Genomic DNA, 21,843 nt, shown 5'->3' with positions numbered 1-21,843 from the left:
ATTTATGGAGGGTATAGTTGTCATTTAAAACTGTTAAAATTGTGACTCTTTAGCATTATGTTTTTATTTTTATTACTATAATCTTATCTTTATAAATCTTTAATTTGATTTAATAGTTGTTATACAGTATAAATTAAAGAAATATGGAACATAGCTTTTTAAGACACAGTGTTTGAACTGCATTTGAGATAGTGGACCAATATAAAAGTTCCAGACATTAAAACCAGAAATCATAGCAACATTAACATTGGCATGTAGAAAATATCTTTGAACTAGAACCTCCTACTTCTATCTCTCTTTTTGGGAGTTTACTAAAATAGCGAGCCCAGCCGAATGAGCCGAAAGTACATAATCGGACTTAAGGGTCCGCATCGCGTCAAGGAATATAACCGAACCGAACCCACCACACCTACATGCACAGACAAGGCGATTGCAGATACGCGGTACGAATGGGTTATTATTTTTATAAGTTTTTGTATCTATTTACGGATAGTGATGATTGGCATTATACATAATATTATGTATATTGTTCTAAAGCTATTTTTTGTGGCGTTTGTGTAATTTATTTTTATAAATGGGAAATAAGCCACAATTTAACTTAAAAATGATTTTGTTAACGTTTCGACCTCCACTTCGGATGTCGTTGTCAAAATAAACAGTATTAATAAATTAAACAAAAATGTTGTTGCTTAGTAAAAAAAATTTCTTCTAATAATATAATTTATTTTAACTCATTCATATCGGCAATTATTAGAAGATTTTTTTTACTAAGCTACAACATTTTTTAAATTATTAATATTTTGTATTTTGACAACGACGTTCGAAATAAAAGTTAACGAAATAATTTTTTAAGTTAAATTGTGGCTTATTTCGTATTTAGAATAATAAATTACATAAACGCCACAAAGAAATAGCTTCAGACAATATTTTAGGTGAAAAAATATGTTTTAAATAGGTACGTATCCATAAACTTAAACTTATAAAAATAAAATAATCTATTCGTACCGCGTATGCACAAAAAGCTAGAAGGATCTGCAAATTCTGCAATCGCCTTCTGCATGTAGTCAGGTCGCCGGTCGGTTCGGTTCTATTCCTTGGCGCGATCGCGAGGCGGACCCATAGGAACCGGTCGTATAATAATTCTTATACCTGATTCTGACCTAGAGGTGGGCTAGAAGTATTTGCAATCATCTAACCGTAACCCATCGTAACTTTTATCTGTGATTGTGATTTAACAGAGCAACAAAATAGTTATTATTTTGTCTAGAGTCTAGGTCATGATTATAAAATTAGGTCTGTTAGAATGAGAAACAATTTGATTCAAAAAGAGTTTTTGTAATGAAAATAATATTGCATTAATAAATAATTTCATGTTTTTTTCATTGTCTTAATTGTTATTAGAAAATCTAACAAGAGCATAGGCGCCAAATTTCGGGCCAATGCTTTCTCAATGCATTAATTTTTTTCGAATTTTAAGAAAATAATAAGTATTTTTGAAAAATATAAACGCGGAATGAAAGATTACATTATTATCTAGGGCCGAAAGTCCATTAGAATAAAAAAACTGTCATTTGAATGAGATATTTGAAATTAAAAATCACACTCAATTTTCTCTTCTTTTTACCGCTGTAACTTATATTAGAAGTTATAGAACACATTATAGAAGTTTTCAGGGACTTTTAGCACTCGGTAATTATGTAATTTTTTATTCTGCTTTTAAATTTTTCAAAAATACTTACTAGTTTTCTTAGGATTCGAAAGAAATAAATGCATTTAAATAGCATTGTCCCGAAATTTTGCGCCTACCCTCTTAAAAACGAAATACAAAGTAAACTTTAAATACCAGTATTTGCTACAAATACTTATTAGTTACTATTTGGTATCCGGATCTGCAGATGTTTTCTCATGTTCTAATAAAATTTGAGTCGTAAATCCTTTATCTTTTTGTTCCATTCCAAGTTTTTCTGCAATAAGAGCGATTCTATTTTCTGTGCTATTTCCGCATTTGTTGGATCCTTAAAAGGAATTAGTCGAAACCTTATTCTGCCAAGAAAAGTTGAAACAGTTTATCGACAGTTTAATAAAATACTCATACATTAGTATCCCGAATGAAGTACGTGCCTCCTAGTGGCGGGATACGGGCAACAATACATTGGCTTATAGGGCAGTCCTTACAGTAGGGATCCTGGCCTATACAGAAAAATGCAGGCGGGTGTAGGGTAATACTGCACTTTGGTTGCATTGGTGGTGTATTGGCTAAACGTGCAGGACAGGGCAGGGTATGGTGCTGATAGAAAAGGCATTCAGGCATCAAATATCCAAAAATCTTTTCAGGCCATAATAATGAAAAGACCTTCTCCAAACGAAATAAAAACTTATACTGAAATGATGGCATCTCCTGAGGTAAAATGTTCCGGAAGTAAAATGAGCCTCCATTCGGATCTCCGGGTGAGGACTATCTCAGGGGGAACACCATTGCAGGTTAGAAAAATCAGGATAGGGTCTTGGAATCTTGGTAGTCTTACAGGTAAGAGTCTGGAGTTAGTGGATGCGCTCAAACGAAGAAGAGTCCAAATTGCTTGTATTCAAGAAACTAGGTGGAAAGGACAAAGGGCGAAAGAACTAGGTGATGGATATAAATTGTGGTATGTAGGGAGTAGTAACACTAGAAATGGAGTTGGTATAATTGCTGATAGTGAAATGAAAGATAACGTAGTAGATGTTGTAAGAACGAGTGATAGAATGATGTCAGTGAAATTTGTAATTGATAAAGAGGTATTGAATGTTGTGTGTGTGTATGCTCCTCAAACAGGTCTGGGTGAGAATGAAAGAAGAGCTTGCTATGATCAATTGGGAGACATACTGAGTGATATTCCAGCGGAGGAGAAAGTTATAATAGGAGGTGATTTCAATGCACATGTGGGCCAAGCCAAGACAGGATATGAAACAATACATGGGGGATTAGGCTTTGGAACTAGAAATGAAGCTGGAGATGACTTGCTAGAATTAGCAACAGCATTGGATATGGCGATTGTTAACACATTCTTTAAAAAGAGAGAAACTCAACTTATTACCTACAAAAGTGGACAACATCAATCCCAAATAGACTACTTCATGATAAGGAAAGAAGACATACGTGAATGCAAGGACTGCAAGGTAATAGTTAGTGAGACAGTAAGCCAACAACATAAGCTGCTTGTTCTGGACATCGAAGTAAAAAGCGAAACTAAACAAAAATATCGGAGAGGACCACAAAAAATCAAGTGGTGGATGCTAAAAGATGAGAAGGAAGGTCTATTCAGGGAAAGAATAGTAGAAAAAATATGTTGGAACATGAAAGGAAGCCCTAACACAATTTGGAGAAAAATGGCCAATATTATTAGAGAGACGGCTATTGAAATACTTGGGAAAACGTCAGGAAAGAAGTTTGAAGATAAAGAGACTTGGTGGTGGTCAAATGAAGTACAAGGAAACATAAAAGAGAAGAGAAAATTATATAAAAAGTGGCAAGAAACCAGATCGGACATAGATCTTCAAAACTATATGGTCGCCAAAAAGGAAGCGAAAGTAGCAGTAGCAAAAGCTAAAGCAGAAGCGTATTCAAACCTATACGATCAACTTGATACCAGGGAAGGCGAAACGAAGATATATAAAATAGCCAAACAGAGAGCAAAGAAAGCAAAAGATTTTAATCAGATTAGATGTATCCGAGATGAAAATAATAAAATACTAGTTCACGAAAGGGATGTCAAAAAGAGATGGAGAAAGTACTTTGACAGCTTATTAAATGAAGAATTTGACAGACAGCCTGTAGAGTCAACGGAGACAGTAGCAGCAATGGTCACCAAAATAACCAACAAGGAAGTGGCTCAAGCGCTTCAAAAAATAAAGAAAGGAAAAGCGGTAGGACCAGATGATATTCCTGGGGAAGTATGGAGAGCATTGGGAGAGACAGGAACAAGGTGGCTAGCAGGTCTATTTAATAGAATTATGGAAGTTGGACAAATGCCAGACGAATGGAGAAGCAGTATACTGGTACCTGTTTACAAAAACAAGGGAGATATACAACAATGTACAAACTACAGGGCTATAAAACTGCTTAGCCACACCATGAAAATATGGGAAAGAGTAATTGATAGACGGATACGTGAAGAAACCGAAATATCCGAGAATCAATTTGGCTTTATGCAGGGTAGATCAACAACAGATGCAATTTTCATTATAAGGCAGTTGATGGAAAAATACAGGAGTAAAGAAACAAACGCTCATATGGTATTCATTGATCTTGAGAAAGCATATGATAGAGTTCCTCGAGAGATTCTGTGGTGGGCACTCAATAAGAAAGGAGTCCCTGGTGAATATGTAAAGATTGTGAGGGATATGTATGAGGGAGTAACGACTAGTGTTAGGACAGGTGTGGGAGAGACTGATAAATTTCATGTGAAAGTAGGATTGCATCAAGGTTCTGTGCTTAGTCCGTATTTATTCTCATTAGTTTTGGACCAGATAACAGCGAAAATACAGGGTAACATTCCATGGTGCTTAATGTATGCTGATGATGTCGTGTTAGTAGGAAATAGTGAAAGAGACTTAGAACAAAAACTGGAACAGTGGAGACAAGCTCTGGAGGAAAAAGGTTTAAAACTTAGTAGGACAAAAACAGAGTATTTGGAATGTTCATTTAAAGATGGAGCTACTACAAATAAAATGGTATCTTTGGATGGTGAAATGATTGTAAAAAGCAATAGTTTTAAGTACCTAGGATCGGTATTACAGAGTAATGGAGAAATAGATGGAGATGCATGCAGTAGAATTAGGGCTGGATGGATGAAGTGGAAAGAAGCGAGTGGTGTGTTGTGTGACAGAAAAATTCCAATGAAGCTGAAGGGAAAATTCTATAAAACAGCCATAAGACCAGCTATGATGTACGGAACTGAATGTTGGGCAGTGAAAAAGAAAGAGGAACAGCGAATGCATGTGGCGGAAATGAGAATGCTTAGATGGATGAGTGGAGTGACAAAGAAGGATAAAATTAGAAATGAGTATATTAGGGGAAGTCTAGGTGTGGCACCAATTGATGCCAAAATGAGAGAGCATAGGTTAAGATGGTTTGGTCATGTTCAACGTCGAGACGTTAACCACCCAATACGAAGAATAGCTGAAGTGCAGATTCCTGGAAGGAGTAGGAGAGGAAGACCAAGGAAGAGCTGGGGGGAGACGATAAGGCAGGACATGTTGGTAAAGGGGATTAACATTGATATGGCCCAAGATAGAATTGTGTGGAGAAATGCAATTAGGGAAGCCGACCCCGCATAGGGATAAGGCAAAGAGAATGATGACTCATACATTGTTGAACTAGTGTTTACGTACATATTTGTTATGCTTATAATAGCCTTAACAATTTCTTCTAGCTGAATAAATCTTTCCAACATATAAAATGTCGAATTACAACATGTGGAAACATCTTGCAGTAATTTGAGAGGATTCCCGTTTCCTGGATTTTTTCAAAATCTAAAAGTTTAGCAGTTGCTTGTAGAACTCTTTTTAAAGTGGCTAATGGTATTTTTTATTTTGGTTAAATTTTTAATGATTTTCTTATATCACTTTTGATAACAACATCTGAGGTAGAAGTTGAAACGTCAATAAAATCATTTTTTTAAGTTAAATTGTGGCTGATTTCCTCATCCTTTAAGCCATCGTTCACAATAAAGTTTATTTATTGTGTGTGCAAAGCATCCAAAATGTTTCATTTTCACATCATTTTGTACCAACTTTAACATTTTGTGCATTATAGGAAACAATAATGTATTAAAATTTTGTTTTCTAAGTTCTCTAAGTTTGATAAGAAAGCTTTATCTTACAAATATTGCATGATACATAATTATCATCCACTTATAGGTCTGGATCCCGCCTATGAAAAAAAAGTTGATTAATAGCAAGCTGAAAATTTGTTAATAGATTAAGGGTGTCTAGTCGGACAAACTTTGATATATGGGAACACTGGAACAGGGGAAGTTTTAATTGTGGAACAGGTTAAAAATTTGGAACGGTCAGACCACGAAAACGGCAAATGTATTTTGTCCGACAGAACAGACTTAAACTCTCATGCAAAAATCAGACTTCTATTTATCACCAAATGGGCGTTTTAATGAGTGGAACATGTAGAAAATGTCAAATGACAGGAATTATGACAGGTGATAAATAGCAGTCTGATTTTTGCATGACAGTTTAATCTCTGTTCAGAGAGTTTAAGTCTGTTCTGTCGGACAAAATAAATGTGCCGTTTTCGTGGTCTGACCGTTCCAAATTTTTAACCTGTTCCACAATTAAAATTGCCCCTGTTACAGTGTTCCCATATATCAAAGTTTATCCGACTAGACACCCTTAAGCTATTAACAAATTTTCAGCTTGCTATTAATCAACTTTTTTTTCATACGCGGGATCCAGACCTATTATATAAAAACGTTCCATAAACTACTAAATTTTTCTATTTTTGTTTGGCACTAATGGCATGGTATGCGTTCTAATAGCAAACCCAATTTTGTAATAGTGACCTAAACAAAATAATAACACGTGTAGAATTTTACGATGGTCCACAGTGGTAACACTTTTTATTAGGAGTTTAATATACGAATATTTCGTTGCTCTGTTAAATCACAATTGAATCGGTCATTGCGAAAACAATCTAAGACCATATTTTGGGTAAAATGACGACGCTTTGCAACGCCATTAAATTTACAATTACATTATACATAAACATTTAAACTTGTTTTGCCTTTCAGAAAGATTTATTTATAACCCATAATACTTATACAGAGAGCACGTAAAAGTTGGAATAAATTAATTTTCTCGAGAATGGACAATTTAAAAAAAAATCCCGAAAGAGGTCAATTTTTATTTTTAAATTACGACTTTTTGTCATATATATATATCATACTAGTGACGTCACCCATCTGGGCGTGATGACGTCATCGATTATTTTTTTAAATGGGAATAGGGGTCGTGTGATAGCTCATTTGAAAGGTAATTTAATTCTCTATGCAGTAATATAAACATTTACATAATTATTTATATACGGTGTCCAAAAGAAATTGTTTTGAATTAAATTTATTGACATAAAAAGAAGGATGAATGTAATTTATTTAGTTCAAAATACATTTTACTGTTCTCAGAAAACAGAAAAAATGTTTATTTGGAAAATAATCATTCTTTTTCGCTTAAATCAAATGTTCAAACTGTTAAGAGGAAGGTGAGTGGCGGCTTTAATATTGAGTTTATGCAAAAAACAATATTTATTTGTCAAATAAACATTATTTCCTGTTTTTTCTGACAGCAGTAAAATGTATTTTAAGTTAAATATATTACACAAATTCTTCTTTTTGTCAATAAATTTAATTCAAAAAAATTTTTTTTGGACACCCTGTATAAATAATTAGTTAATGTTTATATTACTGAATAGAGAATTGAATTACCTTGCAAATAAGCTATCACACGACCCCTATTCTCATTTAAAAAAATTATAGATGACGTCATCACGTACAGATGGGTGACGTCACTAGTATGATACATATGTCAAAAAGTCGCAATTTGAAAATAAAAATTGACCTGTTTTTTTACCAAAATCGTCCATTCTCGAGAAAATGAATTTATTCCAACCTTTACGTGCTCACTGTATAAAATATTGTATTATCTCGGAATATCCAACTATTAATGAAAATATTTTTACGTTTCCTTAAAAGTTTAGACATTGTAACATGAATTGTTTTCACAATGACTGATTCAGTTACAGACAAAAATCACAATGAATAAAATATCACTATCGTAAATTAGCCCACCTCTAGACTCGTTCGGTTGATTTAAAACAGAATGAAATGGTAAATGTAGGCGGGCTTTTGCATTTACGTAGCTTAGTTCAGAATCCAGCAGTCGACTGAGGTATTGTACTTGTATAATATAATAATTATTTGAAAATATTTTGTTGGCCTACCGCCTAGAGCCGAAATACATGTATTGGCTATGATCCGTTTAAATATCGCTGGACCTGTATAGATTTACAACTTGTAGAAAAAACATAACAAGAAATATAAATATATTTAAAAATCAATATTAAATACATCCTCTAGGTAGATTAAAAATAAAAAAATTATAGGTACCCACTAGTTTGATCGTTTAAATTTGATGCAGCGCAAGAAAATAGTGGCATAATTAGGAACAAGCTAGGGCGATCGATATATCGTCTTTTCACCTCGGAATCAGAAACTCGCATTAGGTTTCTGGAATAGGTATTTGTTTCGAATAGGTTCAGTTCTAACCTATCAGCGAAAAATTCTATTCTGAATTACTCTCGCTGGTATGTCAACAGAAAAATATTTTTCAAAAAATCCTTAAATGCAGAGGAGTCATTTAACGAATTTTCTTTTATTAGACGAACTGTGTTGGGAAAGTTAGTTCCCCATAAATAAGAAAAAAAGGACCTTCTTGATTTGTGTTTCTTGTATATTTTTGAGGGCTGTCTGAAACATATTCTATAAATCTAAGGCCTATATATCAACATTAGTAAATATACCAACGATGCCGAACTTGAGTGCGTTGTCTTCCTTCGATAGAACACGATTATCTAGACTTTATCTGTTGGCTCATACTTGTTGTTTGGGTCTTCTTTGCTTCCATCTATCACACATCATACCTTAATATCTCTTACAGGATCCGGTTTGGGTGGTCTTCTAGCTCAGCAAATTTTATTCTGGAATTTTGGATTATTTTATTCTAAAATTTCATATTTTAGCGAGGAAAGAAAAGTTGCACATCAGTTTAATCTACTGCTTTACTTAAAGCTTTTTATTTATATGAATAAAACATCAATGACAATTGATTGATTTAATTAAAGAAATTATTTATTTTATGTTTAAGCTACTTTTACTGGCAGTTAGCAGTGCTCCATGTTTTGCCGGTTATGCTGGTTATGGTGGTTACCCATCAGGTGCAAGCTATGCAGCACCTCCTGTTCACGGATTGGGTCACGGTGGTCCTATACCTGTAGCTGTAGGCAATGGGCATGAAGTTGATTATTACGTAGGTATTAAGAAATTATTTTAATTTGAACCAAACAACTAACGGACACCCGATTAGTTTCTTCTTCTAGTGCCGTCTCCACTAATGAATGTTGGCTATAACCATTGCAAATCCGTCTTTATCTTCTCCTTTTCTTAAAAGCGTCTGTGTGTTTACCCCAGTCCAGTCTCGAATGTTTTTCATCTAGGAGAATAATTGATGTCTACTAAAACCCCTTTTCCTTCGATTTTGCCCTTCATAATCAGCTGCACACTCGTACTTATCATGTCTCCCAAATATGGTGTCTTTCGCCTTTTAATATTGGTCAAATATTCTGTACCTCTTACCATTCTGTACAACACCATTTCGCTTATAATATGATCGGTCTATGGTATTTTCGAAATTCTCCTAAAAAGCCACATCTTAAAAGCTTCCAGATTTCTCATTGAGTCAACATTAACAGTTTAGGCTTCGACACCCTAAAGAGGAATATATTGGATATAATATTTTACCATCCGATATCGGATTTGCAGATTGAGTCGTTGGTTACTCAGAAATTTCCTCATATTCAAAAAGTCTACTATTTATTACTCTATTTTTGATCGAATTTTTGATTTTAAATTAGTTTAAATAATATTATTTTTAACTACTCAAAACGTGCTACCAATAATTTAGTGTAGTTGCCATTCTAAATTATTTTTTTGAAATTAAACTTTGAAGTCACATTGTTAAATTGTGAATGCTTTATTTGATCGGTATCAGTTTGATACAAACTGATTTATTTGTTTTAGCTTGCTTAGAAATATTCTTTCTTTCTGCCCTGTCAGCTAGTTTTCTTCTGAATTGACCAACGTACATTGCTTTTGAATTTTCTTTTATATTAGCCAACCATATTTACCAGCGAATTTTCCTATTTCTGCTGTCTTGAGGCATTTATTTTATGTTGTATTATTCATAAAGGACGACTGAAGACATTATATGTAAATAACCAAAACTCGATTTTTGACCCTTCGCTTCATTATCAAACGTATTCGCTTCGTATCTGTTTAGTGTACGGATAGCGAATGATCGATTACGAAGCGAAGGATCAAAAATCGAGGTCCAGGTCAGTTTAGGCTTTACAGCTTCCTACATCTGACCATATATGCACTTTGCATTAGTTCATTGATGTTCTGGTTCATTTTAGTGCTTTATGTGTTGCCATTACATATGCAGTTGGCTCGAATATCTTTCTAAATGTAATGTATCAGCGCTAGCTATTCAGCTGCACATACACGTGCTCGAGACGTTACAACTTTAAATAAAAGCCGGACATTAACGGACTAGTTTTATTGTACAGTTGAAGTAACATACAAGAGGTCGATACAGGTTACAATTGTCTTATATACCGTTACAGTGTAGTGGGATGGTCACTGCTGTCAAAAATGGGCAGTGACACCACGCGAAAAAAATTAAAAAAAATATGCAAATATTTCATAATTTAACATACCATAAAAAATAATTATTACCTGCTTAATTCTTTAATAAGAGTGGAATGAAATTTTTATAATGTTACACTTTATATTAATTTCAGAGTCTGTAAATACAAAAAAAATATATGCCTATCCTTCGCCTATAAAAATTTTCTTTTATCCTATAACTTTATCAGCCTAATATAATACATAACTAGGTAAGTTTCGTAACAAAAACAAAATATATAACCATCAATTTTTAACAAGTTTCAGCAATATTTTATTTTTGTTACGTTTAGAGCGTCTTAAAATTGGCGTGTTTTGATTGCCGTGTTCATTAAAGTTATTTTCTGAGGAAGGCTGTGAAATTTGCGGAATGACTTTAGCAACATTTTCAGCAAGGTTTTCTTTTAGTTGAACCTTTTGACATTCGTCAGATTTATTGTCTTCTTGAACGTCGTTAGCTGAAATGTTTGATTTTATTGGAATGTGTGGTACTTTGTTACTAACAACTTCAAACTTTTTGATTTGATTGGTGTGCCTTTTCCAAGTTTTTTGCAAATCGATCACTTCAACTAAGTAAGTTCGCTTACCTAAAATTTTTACAATTTTTCCCTTAATATAACAAGGATAATTAACATTTCTATAATCTTTGACTAAAACTGTTTCTCCTATTTTAGGGTTGATTGTTACTTTGAAGTTACCGCAGATCTTAATTTGCCCATTTTTCTTGAATACCGGTACTATTGGTGTAGCCCAGGGACTGTAACCCGTCGGTGATATAATACCTAAAGACAAAAGACGATTTAGTTCTTGTTCAACTTGTTGCCTAATGGCAAAAGGTATAGGCCTTGCCTTTACAAATTTTGGAGTTACATTGGGGTTTTTTAAATTAATTTTCACTAACCCTTTTTTAAAATTACCTAATCCAGGCAAAAAACGTCATTATATTTCTTTATTAAACTTTCAATATTTTTGTCATTCAAGTTACCTTGTTTAATATTATTTATGACTGATAAGCTTTAATTATACATTACCAGAAAATCCATACCAAGCAATGGTAGGCCTCCACTTTCCATAATAAAAAAATCTAAATAATTTTCTTTATTGTTATATGAAATTTTCAAGTTAATTACCCCTAGGGGCTCAACTTGTACCCCATTATAAAAAATAAAACGTCTATTTGTTTGTTTTATGTAAATATTAGAAAAATATTTTAAATAACACTGCTTAGACAAACAAGAAACACTACTACCCGTATCAATTTGAAATACTAAATAATGATTGTGTACTAATACCTTCAACGTAAACAAATCCTCTAAAATATCCGTATTTGTGCTTTGCGAATCAAAAATATTGCTATCTGATATATTAAAAAGGTCAATATCATCATCATTATTTACATCAGGAACGTTTTTTGCCTGTTCTTGATTTTGTAAAAAATTTTGATTCGATAAAAAAGATTTCTTTTTACCTTTACAAACTCTGGTCAAATGACCGATTTTATTACAAAAATTGCAAGAATAATTTTTATAAATACACTTATCTTTATTATGATTCATCCTTCCGCATCTGTCACATGCACCATGTTGTCGTTGTTGAGGATAGATGTCATGCGTGTAACCTATGTGCTGCTCCTCGTTTTCTGATCTCTGCGTCTCTGTAGTTGCCCATTTTCTCGGAATCTGCGCGTTGCTCCAACGTCGCTGCGCATCGTACCTTCGCGTACCTTCGTACCTTCCCGTGTCTTCAGAACTGCCGTAATTAAGAGGTTCTGGCTTAACCTCTACCATTTCCTCGTGTATTTCTCTGGCAGCCATTTTGGAAGCTGCTAAACTGACCATTTTTTCGAGATCTGCGCTTACCTCTTCTTCCACAAGTTGGTCCAACATGGGTCCCTTGCCGAAACCGAACGAAAATCTGTCTCTTAGGCATACCTTTAGCTCGCTGCCGAACTCACAGACTACCGCTAATCCTCTTAAGCGTGCAGTCCACTCACTCGCCGATTCGGTCACGTCTTTTATGGCACTGTAAAATTTAAATCGCGCTGCAAACGAACTCTGCTTTGGTTTGAAATACCCATCCAATGTAGCAATAAGCTGATTATACGTTTTTTCTTCTGGTTTTTCAGGACTTACCAGATCGAAAATAAGCTAATATGCGCCCTCATCTAAAGCGTTTAATAAAATAGCTCTCATCTTCTCTGCTTCCGTATTGACTTTGATACCGTTTGCTGCGAAATAGTTTCCTAGCCGCTCTTTGAAAATTGACCAGTCTGAACTCTTCAAACAGAACTCGCGTAATTGACCACATACCGATTTCGCCATTTTTACACTTTTTTCACTATTTTTTACACGTTTTTCACTACGTATTTTTTACACGTTTGGCCGTAAGTAAGAGTTTATCCTCGTCGCCAATGTAATATATCAGCGCTAGCTATTCAGCTGACACATACACGTGCTCGAGACGTTACAACCTTAAATAAAAGCCGGACATTAACGGACTAGTTTTATTGTACAGTTGAAGTAACATACAAGAGGTCGATGCAAGCAAGCATTATGATTAAACCCGACCCGTGAGACTTGTTCACCCTTTATTAATTACGTTCGGGTGTAACAATTCATTGGAGCGAGTTGTTTTAACTCGTGTCACTGACAGGAGTTACTCCACCCCGCTCCAATGCTCCAGGCCATCCCTTTCCCCCCCATAGCACGCTGATGCGCGATGGGGGCACAACTATCAGCCAAATGCTCTTCACATTAAAATCCTGGGTAATAAGATTCTAATGTGGTGTCCTATTCGGTTTGAAAACTAGGCCAGCGTGATGCGCTTTGAGGCTTTATCTGCTAGTGATTTGTCCGCGGTACTGTTTTTGCTTGCTTGGGTCCCAGACTTAAGGTCTGGTCCCATTGTTATTATTTAATTTAAATAAATATGTCTTAATTAGTTACCTTTGATTTGTCTCTTGCGTTTTGTTGAGCTACGAACCGTCTGTTTTGTCGTTTTTATACCTTTATTCAGCTATCTGTTGTTTCGGTCTTCTGTGTTTCCATCGGTGGAAAGCGTCGTACCTTAGCATCTCTCGCAGTATTGGACTTGGATGGTTCTCTAGTTCAGGGAATATTGTCCTTGCTCTTTCTTTGATGGTGTCGATCACTCTAATTTGTTGGAGTTCTCTAAATAGGAACCTTTCTGCTACGTATCTAGGTACGTCTACTGCTTCCCTTAGGCTTCTGTTGTGTGCCGCTTGGATTTTCTTTTTCGTTGTCGTGCATACTTGCCCCCATGCGAGAGATGCGTAAGTTATTATCGGTATAATTAGGCTGTTTATTAGTCGTATCTTCGTTTTTACTTTTAGTTTACTTTTTCTACCTATGAGTCCTCTTACCGATGCTCTTGCAGCGTTGGTTTTGTTTATTGTTTTTTCTGCATGTTTGTTGAAGGTAAGGCCTTTGTCTAATATGACTCCTAGGTATTTTGCCTCATCTTTCCACTCGATTGGATTGTCTAGTAGTCTTAGATGTTCACCTGGCTGTTGTCTTCTCTTTTTAAACATTACCGCTTGTGTTTTGTCCGCATTTATGGCTATCTTCCATTTTGTACACCATTCTTCTACATCTTCTAGTGCGGATTGTAGGTTCTCTACTGTTGTATCGATGTTTCTATGTTTGGCCGCTATTGCTGTATCGTCAGCATAAAGGCCTAGCATAGTACCGTGTGACCTAGGTACGTCTGCAGTGAATATTGTATACAACAAGGGTGACAGTACTGCTCCCTGTGGTACCCCCGCTTCTGGAGTTCCGAGTTCCGACAGGACTTGTCCTATCCGAACCCTGAATCTCCTGCCGCTCAGGTACGAAGAGATCAGCTCTGTCATTGCCTCACCGTATCCATATTCACGCATTTTGTATATTAGTCCTTTATGCCAGACTCTGTCGAATGCTTTGCTTACATCCAGGAATGCTGTCCCTATGTATTGCTTATCATTTAGTCCAGCTGCTATGTACTCTGTTACTCTGAGTACCTGTAGCTCGCTGGAGTGTTCTGCTCTGAAACCGAACTGAGCTTCAGGGATGATTTCTAGCCTGTTCGTTTCGGCTTGTAAGCGGCTTAGGATTATTCTTTCTGTTATCTTACTGATTGCTGGAAGTAAGCTTATCGGCCTGTAGTTTTGCGGAAATGTGCTGTCTTTGCCAGGTTTAGGTATCATTATGACATGGGCTTCTTTCCATTGATTCGGGAATTTTTTGAATCTTAATATGCCGTTTATTATATTTGTTAGGTATACTATAGCCCTCGCAGGTAGATATTTTAAAGCTCTGTTCGTGATGTTATCTGGGCCTGGAGCTTTTTTTGGTGAACATTTTTTAATGTGTACATTTATCTCTGCTGGTGATGTTGGAGGGATGTCTTCTTCTGGCTCATCTGGCCTATTTCTTTGGTTTTCTACCTCTTCTATGAAGTCCACGTCCTCTTCTTGTCTGTAGTTTAGCGTACATTCTCTTTCTAGGGTGGACTTCATTACTTCTAATTTTTCGTCTATAGTATACACTATACCGTTTTGTCCGTGTAGTGGTGGGATGGGTTTTCTGTCATTTCGTAGTATTCTCTGTAGTTTCCAAATGTTTTGCATATTTGGTGCACCTTCGTCCATCTCTTGTATATAATTATTCCACGTTTCACTTCGGTGTTCGTTTAGTGCGGTTTTGACTTCTCTTATTAATCTGTTTGCTCTCTCTTTATCGGCTTGTCGTCCTGTTCTTCTGGCTCTTTGTCTGGCTCTATTCTTTTCCCGAATCATGTCTTTTATTTCTTGGGTGATATTTTTGAACCTTCCTGTCTGTATTTCGATTTCTTCTTCTGTTGTGCTGTTTCTTAGCGCCTCTTGAATTATCCTTTCCAACTCTAGGACTTTTTCGTCGATGTCTCTCGGACTATTTATTACAGGAACGGTGTTTATCCCTTGGCTAACTAGTCGTTTGAAGTTTGTCCATTTTGTCCTCTTTTTGGTTCTTTTTGTGACGGTTTCTTCTTCCCACGTTCCTATTTCTAGTAGTATCGGGTTGTGGCCTACTGTACCTTCATTTATTGTTTGTAGTTCTGTTTGCATATCGATGTTTCTTGCTACTACTATGTCTATGTGTGTAGGAAGTCCGTTAGGTGGATAATTGGTTGGTTCAATTGGTCCCATTGCCTCTATGTCGTCTCTGTTTTCTGTGTATTGATTCAGAATTCTTCCGTTTCTGTTCGTAGCTCTGTCGTTCCAGTTTGGGGATCTTGCGTTTAGGTCTCCTATTATTAGTGCAGGTTCGTCGATATCAAGGAACGCGTTCAGGTCGTCGTCTGACAGTGGGTCTAGTGGTCTTACATATGCAGAGGTAATTCTGATTTCTCCCTGTTCCATTTGTATCCTCACTGTAGTGGCTTCCATATTTACTAGTTGTGGTGTTGGGATCCTAGTATGTTTTATGCCTCTTTTAACTAGGATAGCTGTGCCGCCCGATCTTCCTGTATTGTCGTTCCTGTAAACGTCGTAGCCTGGAAACTTCAGATTGATGTTGTTGGTGATTTTTGTTTCTTGCAGTGCTACCACGTCCATTTCATACCTGTTGACCAGTTCGTCCAAGATGTTTTGGTTGGTCCTTATTCCTCCTGAATTCCAGGAGCCTATCCTCAAGTATCCCCTGTTGTTTCTACTTAGTTCAGTGACAGTTTTAGGTCACCTATCGCTTTAAATATTAAAGATGTGATTACATCTTTTAGCATTTCTGTTAGGTCGGTTTGTTGTAGAATTGTTTCTGTCACGCTTTCTGTTGTTTTCTTCGTTGCCTGTGCATACGATTTGCCGCTTACTCTGTCTCTCGGAGTTTGTTGTTGTCTCTGTTGTTGTGGTTGTTGTTGCTGCTGTGGTTTTCTTCCCCAGGTAGGGTATCTTGAGCATCCTCTGAAGTTTGCTGGATGACTCCCTTGGCAGTTGGCACAGGTTGCTTTTTCTTCTCTCGGTCTCTTGCAGTCTTTGCTGATGTGGTCATCTCCGCATTTCACACATCTTGGTTCTTTGTGACATGCCGATTGGGCGTGGTGGTACCCTTGACAGTTGAAACACTGTGTGGGTCCTGCTGGTTTTTTCAGTGTTTCAACTGTTACCCTCATGTAACCTATGTTATTGATTTTCAAGGCTTTTTTGGTGTCTTCTTTGTTTATCGTAGTTATGAACATAGGTAGGTTCTTTTTGTCTGGCTTTCTTGAAGTCATGTTCTTTGCGTCTTTGGCTGTTATTTCATATTCATCTTGCAGATCCTTTATGATGTCTTCGGGTTTAGTGTTTGTTGGTAGTCCTCTGATGACTATTTTTTGCTCGTTTTTGTCTTCTTCCAGGGGGAACGCGATCCGTTGTATGGGTTTCGTGTCCTTGTGGTAATCTTCTATGATGTGTGTCATCTTTCTGTAGTCTTCGATGTTTTTCGTCTGTATCAGCGTCTCACGGCCGCTTCTTGATAATTTGTTGCTAGTTATCACTCCTTGGTTTTGGGCTAATGTCAGTATATTTTTAGTCTCGTTGACTGACTGCAGTTTGATAACTGGTGGTTTTTTATTTTGTCTGGCGGGTACTTCTTGTTGTTGGTCGTCTATTTCCATCTCGTTTTCTGTTTGCTGTTTTGTTTTGTCCTCTGTTTGAGTTTTCGCTTTTTTGGCGGGGTGTATGGGCTCCATTGTTCCCTTTGGAAGCGCGTACAAGTCATCGTTTGGCGTGTGTGGTCTCATCGCCGCTGTGGCTTTATTTTCCCAGTCATCTTTTTCATTTTTCTTTGGTTTTTCAACCATTTTCTTCTCCTTTAGTGCTGGAAATTCTTCATTCTGCTTTTTGATTTTTGGTTTTGCCCCCTTAGATGCTTCTGTAGGCGTGTTTTCTTTGGTATCTTTTGCCCCCTTAGTTGTTGCAGTAGGCGGGTCCTCTTTTCTGGTTGTAGGCGTGGCCTTCTCCGTTGGTGTATTCGCAAGTTGATTGAATCTAGAATCCATATGTTCTATCAGGGTTTTATTTGATTGAACCATAGTGATTTTTAGATCCTCTATTTGGGCATGGAGTCTCTTTATTTCTTCGTCTCTGGCTTTGATATCTTCAGCTTGTTGTTGGATAATCTTCATCAGGGAGTTTATTTCCTCTGTTTTTTCGTCTTCGCTGCCATTTTGTGCTGTAGTTCTTTGCCTCTTCGTGGCTGATTTCTTCGTCGTCTCGTGGTCCATTTTTTCTCTGACTCGTGTTGTTCATTTCTTCATCTGTTGTGAAGTCGTCTTTTTCGGGTCCTTTTTCTACCTTCTTCTTAATTTTCTTCTTCCTTGGCTTCTCTGGCTCTCTGAATTTGCCTCCGCCGTCGCTCAGTGTCACTAGATGTCCTGTTGTCCTTCTGATTGGTTTGCCGTCGTTGTCGGATTCTAATTCCTGAAATAGGTTCAGATTCACTTTACGTGAATCTGCATATGGGTGGAATTGAGAAGACAGTGACCTAGCACCGTCAGTCATTTTGTTGGGGCGAAAATCCTCTATTTGAAGAACCTTTTTTGCCGCCGTCTGGCCCGTTGCCAGCACGGTTTTAGGGTAGGCTGCCCTAGACAATCCGCGGTTGTTCTCGTACCCAGACAGAACTGGATACGGGATCCTCTTGATTTTCTCAACCTACTCGCCAAGGGGCTGGAGCTGCAACGTTGTAGATGCTAGCAAACTACACCGTGCAGTGTCGAAGTGTGATGTTTTAAATCACACCCCTTCCCTATCGGAGCACAGTAGGTATCCCGACGGGCTCTCCGAGAGCCCGTTTGCTTATTCTGCTAACTGATTCTTATCTACAGCGTCTCAGAAAATCAATAATAATTTCCTAAGTTCACTGCATACAAAAACCAGTTTTTGCCTCTATTCTGGCCTTTAGAAGCCGAGTGCTTGATTCGCAACCGTGTCTTACATTCACGGTGGTCTGAAAAGACCAGCTAATCAAGCTACCTCTTTTCCTTCAGGCGGTTTTTCTGCTGCACACTTTTGCTGCTCGCACGTCTTACTTCTACGGTGACCGGCACCGTACTACAAGAGGTCGATATAGGTTACAATTGTCTTATATACTGTTACAGTGTAGTGGGATGGTCAATGCTGTCAAAAATGGGCAGTGACACCGCGCGAAATACGAATAACCTAAAACCTAGTATATCACACTAAAGAATCCTAATTGATTTTCATCAGTGCTTGAAAGGGTCTGTTAAGGATCTATTATATATCTTTAGTTTATATTCGCGATTCAGTAGCCTGTTCTTTGTTAAATTTTCGTATAGGTAAAAACTCGTCATCATCAATATCAACTCCAGGTGACTCTTCACTACGTTTACTATTTTTTTACTGTTCCCGGTCTTGTGCAGGAATCTGAACTCTACATCCAATAAGGTCTGGCGTGCTTCAGGGAGTGAACTTGGTCCAATCCTTTATATCATTTACACAGCTGAACTTCCTATCAGCCATTGATATAACCACTAAAAATGGAATCATTGCAACGTAGTATGTAGATGATACAGCTGTAATGGTATCTTACAAAGATCGTGTAATTGCTTCTCCAATCAGACTCACTTGGATGATATGTATTTCTTCTTAATTAAAAACCTGGCGAAGTAAACCAAATGAAATTAAATATATCCACGTCAGCTACACCCCACAAAGAGATACCTGTCCAACTGTTGCATTAAATGGTCAGTTCTTGCAAGAAAATAAGATGCAATAGATCTGGGAATCCCTCTGTCCCAACGATTAACATAGAGGACACATTTACTAAGAGAATGCAACTGGTCTTAAAACTTAGAAAATTATACTGGCTGTTAGGTCGAAACTCACAATAATTAACAGTTAGCAATAAATTGCTAGTTTACAAAGTCGTTCTAAATCGGAAATGAAGTTACGGAATTCAATTTTGTTGGACAGCATTCCACTGAAACATCTAAAGCCAATAGGTCTGAATCCTGCGTATGAAAAAAAAGTTGATTAATAGCAAGCTGAAAATTTGTTAATAGCTTAAAGGTGTCTAGTCGGACAAACTTTGATATATGGGACCACTGGAACAGGGCAGTTTTAATTGTAGAACAGGTTAAATATTTGGAACGGTCAGACCACGAAAACGGCACATTTATTTTGTCCGACAGAATAGACTTAAACTCTCCGAACAGAGATTAAACTCTCATGCAAAAATCAGACTCCTATTTATTACCAAATGGGCGTTTTAATGAGTGAATCATGTAGAATATGTCAAATGACAGAAATTATGACAGGTGATTAAAAGCAGTCTGATTTTTGCATGAGAGTTTAATGTCTGTTCGAAGAGTTTAAGTCTATTCTGTCCGACAAAATAAATGTGCCGTTTTCGTGATCTGACTGTTCCAATTTTTTAACCTGTTCCACAATTAAAACTGTCCCTGTTCCAGTGTTCCCATATATCAAAGTTTATCCGACTAGACACCCTTAAGCTATTAACCAATTTTCAGCTTGCTATTAATTAACTTTTTTTTTCATACGCGGGATCCAGACCTACAACATAGATTCCAGTACAAAGTACTCAGGATTATCGTAAATGTTCCACGGTACGTAACTAATAATGCTATTGCTTATGATCTTAAAATGAAATCAGCCAAAGAACGAATAGAAATTACCCTCACGCATTGGCTCAACTCCTGAGACATCCCGCCCCGCGAAGATAAAGAAGGCATCTTCCATGTAATCTGCTAGTCAGATTTTCGAATATTTCTATAGTATCGTACTATTCGTTAGGGTAGTGTTGTGCAGTAGGTACTTAGGTTTCCCAAATCCAACCTTAGATAAATAAACTGGAAATTGTCACTGGACAGTTTTCCTAAATGGTTTGGTTTACTAAAAGAGTTTACTAAAAATAATAAAAAAACGCAAACAGAAAAAACTGGTATCCTTTAAACTTTATTTTTTTTTGCTTTTTTAAGGCCCATCCACAGTATTCTTACAACTATGGTGTAGCAGACGGCCTAACTGGTGATCAAAAATCCCAATCTGAGATTAGAGATGGAGGTGTCGTCAAGGGTTCCTACTCTGTTGTAGAACCGGATGGTTCTGTTCGTGTAGTTGACTACTCAGCCGACGATGTCAATGGATTTAATGCGGTTGTGAAGAAGATAGGTCCCTCGCTTCATGCAGCACCCGCTCCAGTGGCTCCAGTTCCTCATACTCCTGTATCGTACGATTATGGATATGCGGGTCATGGAGGTGCCTATCCTCATGGTCACTATTAAATATATATATTTTGTTTTGTTAGTTTTAGAAATAAACGTTTGTATAAATAGTTCTGAAAAGTTTGTCACATTTTCTAATAGGCACTACTTTATCCCCTCCTACGGCACTCCTGTTGGATAATCTGATCTCGCTTCTTAACACACAGGGCTAGAAGTGCCGGTCTACGTGGATTATCTAGTAATTCTGGTTAGAGCTACTCTTACCATAATTACTTCTATGTTTTATCTACGCTTCATGTTCTATCTAGCACTCTGCAATACGCTTTAATTATCTTTTTTAACAGGAAAAAACTGTCAATTCCAGCAAAACAGTAGTACTCAGTTTCACAAGAAGACTAAACGTAGACATCAAGATGTTTGTTCTGTATGGAAAAACTGTCAAAAATGAAAATTAGGTTAAATATCTAGGTGTAATACTAGATAAGCGGCTTACAGGAAATATCCATCTGAAAAGAATATCTAACAAAGCAAATTATTTTCTTAGCACATATCGAAAGATATGTGGAAAATCATTTGGTGTGAAACCTAAACAGATATACTGGCTTTACAGATATACTGGTTATACTGGCATATATTATATGACTATAGTGAACCTATCCCGATTTTAACCCAATTGAAATTAAAAAATGTGATCAAAAAATTAACAGACTAATCAGGGAACAAGAAACGGGAAACCCAGACAAACAACGGGAAAACATAAAAGAAGCAATCTTGAATACAAGTCAAGTAATCCTAGCGAAAACCAAGAGAACACACAAAACAAAAGATTTGTATGATGAAGAATGTCAAGAAGTAGCAGAAGCAATCACAAAGATAAGAATCAAAAATCTCACAAATATGTAATGAAGATAACAATAGAGAAGAATAAAGAGAATTGAGAAAAATCATAAAAAGAAAATGTAGAAGCAAAAAGAGAAAATACAACGAGAACAAACTGAAAGAAATAGAAGAAAAAATAAAAAAAAAGAAATAAGATAATTCTACCAGGAAGCAAAAAAATGGAAAGGGGATATCAGAAAAACAACCCACACCTAGGAGATGATAAAGGGAT

The 21,843-nt window shown here is 36.5% G+C and overlaps 1 protein-coding gene across 1 annotated transcript in view; it reads left to right on the top strand.

Annotated features, from left to right (window-relative positions):
• Positions 1-20,842, top strand: part of LOC126889905 (larval cuticle protein A2B-like) — a 33,877-nt gene extending 13,035 nt beyond the window's left edge. The window contains exons 2-3 of the mRNA XM_050658621.1: positions 8,911-9,072; positions 20,487-20,842. Of these exons, the coding sequence (XP_050514578.1) occupies positions 8,911-9,072; positions 20,487-20,792 (468 nt within the window). The 3' untranslated portion in view covers positions 20,793-20,842. The remainder of the gene's footprint in view (positions 1-8,910; positions 9,073-20,486) is intronic.
• Positions 20,843-21,843: the final 1,001 nt, after the last annotated feature.

The sequence above is a fragment of the Diabrotica virgifera genome, chromosome 8, assembly GCF_917563875.1.
Source record: "Diabrotica virgifera virgifera chromosome 8, PGI_DIABVI_V3a".
In the NCBI taxonomy this organism is placed as follows: Eukaryota; Metazoa; Arthropoda; class Insecta; order Coleoptera; family Chrysomelidae; genus Diabrotica; species Diabrotica virgifera.
The sequence above is the reverse complement of the archived record's forward strand: the minus strand, read 5'-3'. Positions and strand labels throughout refer to the sequence as shown.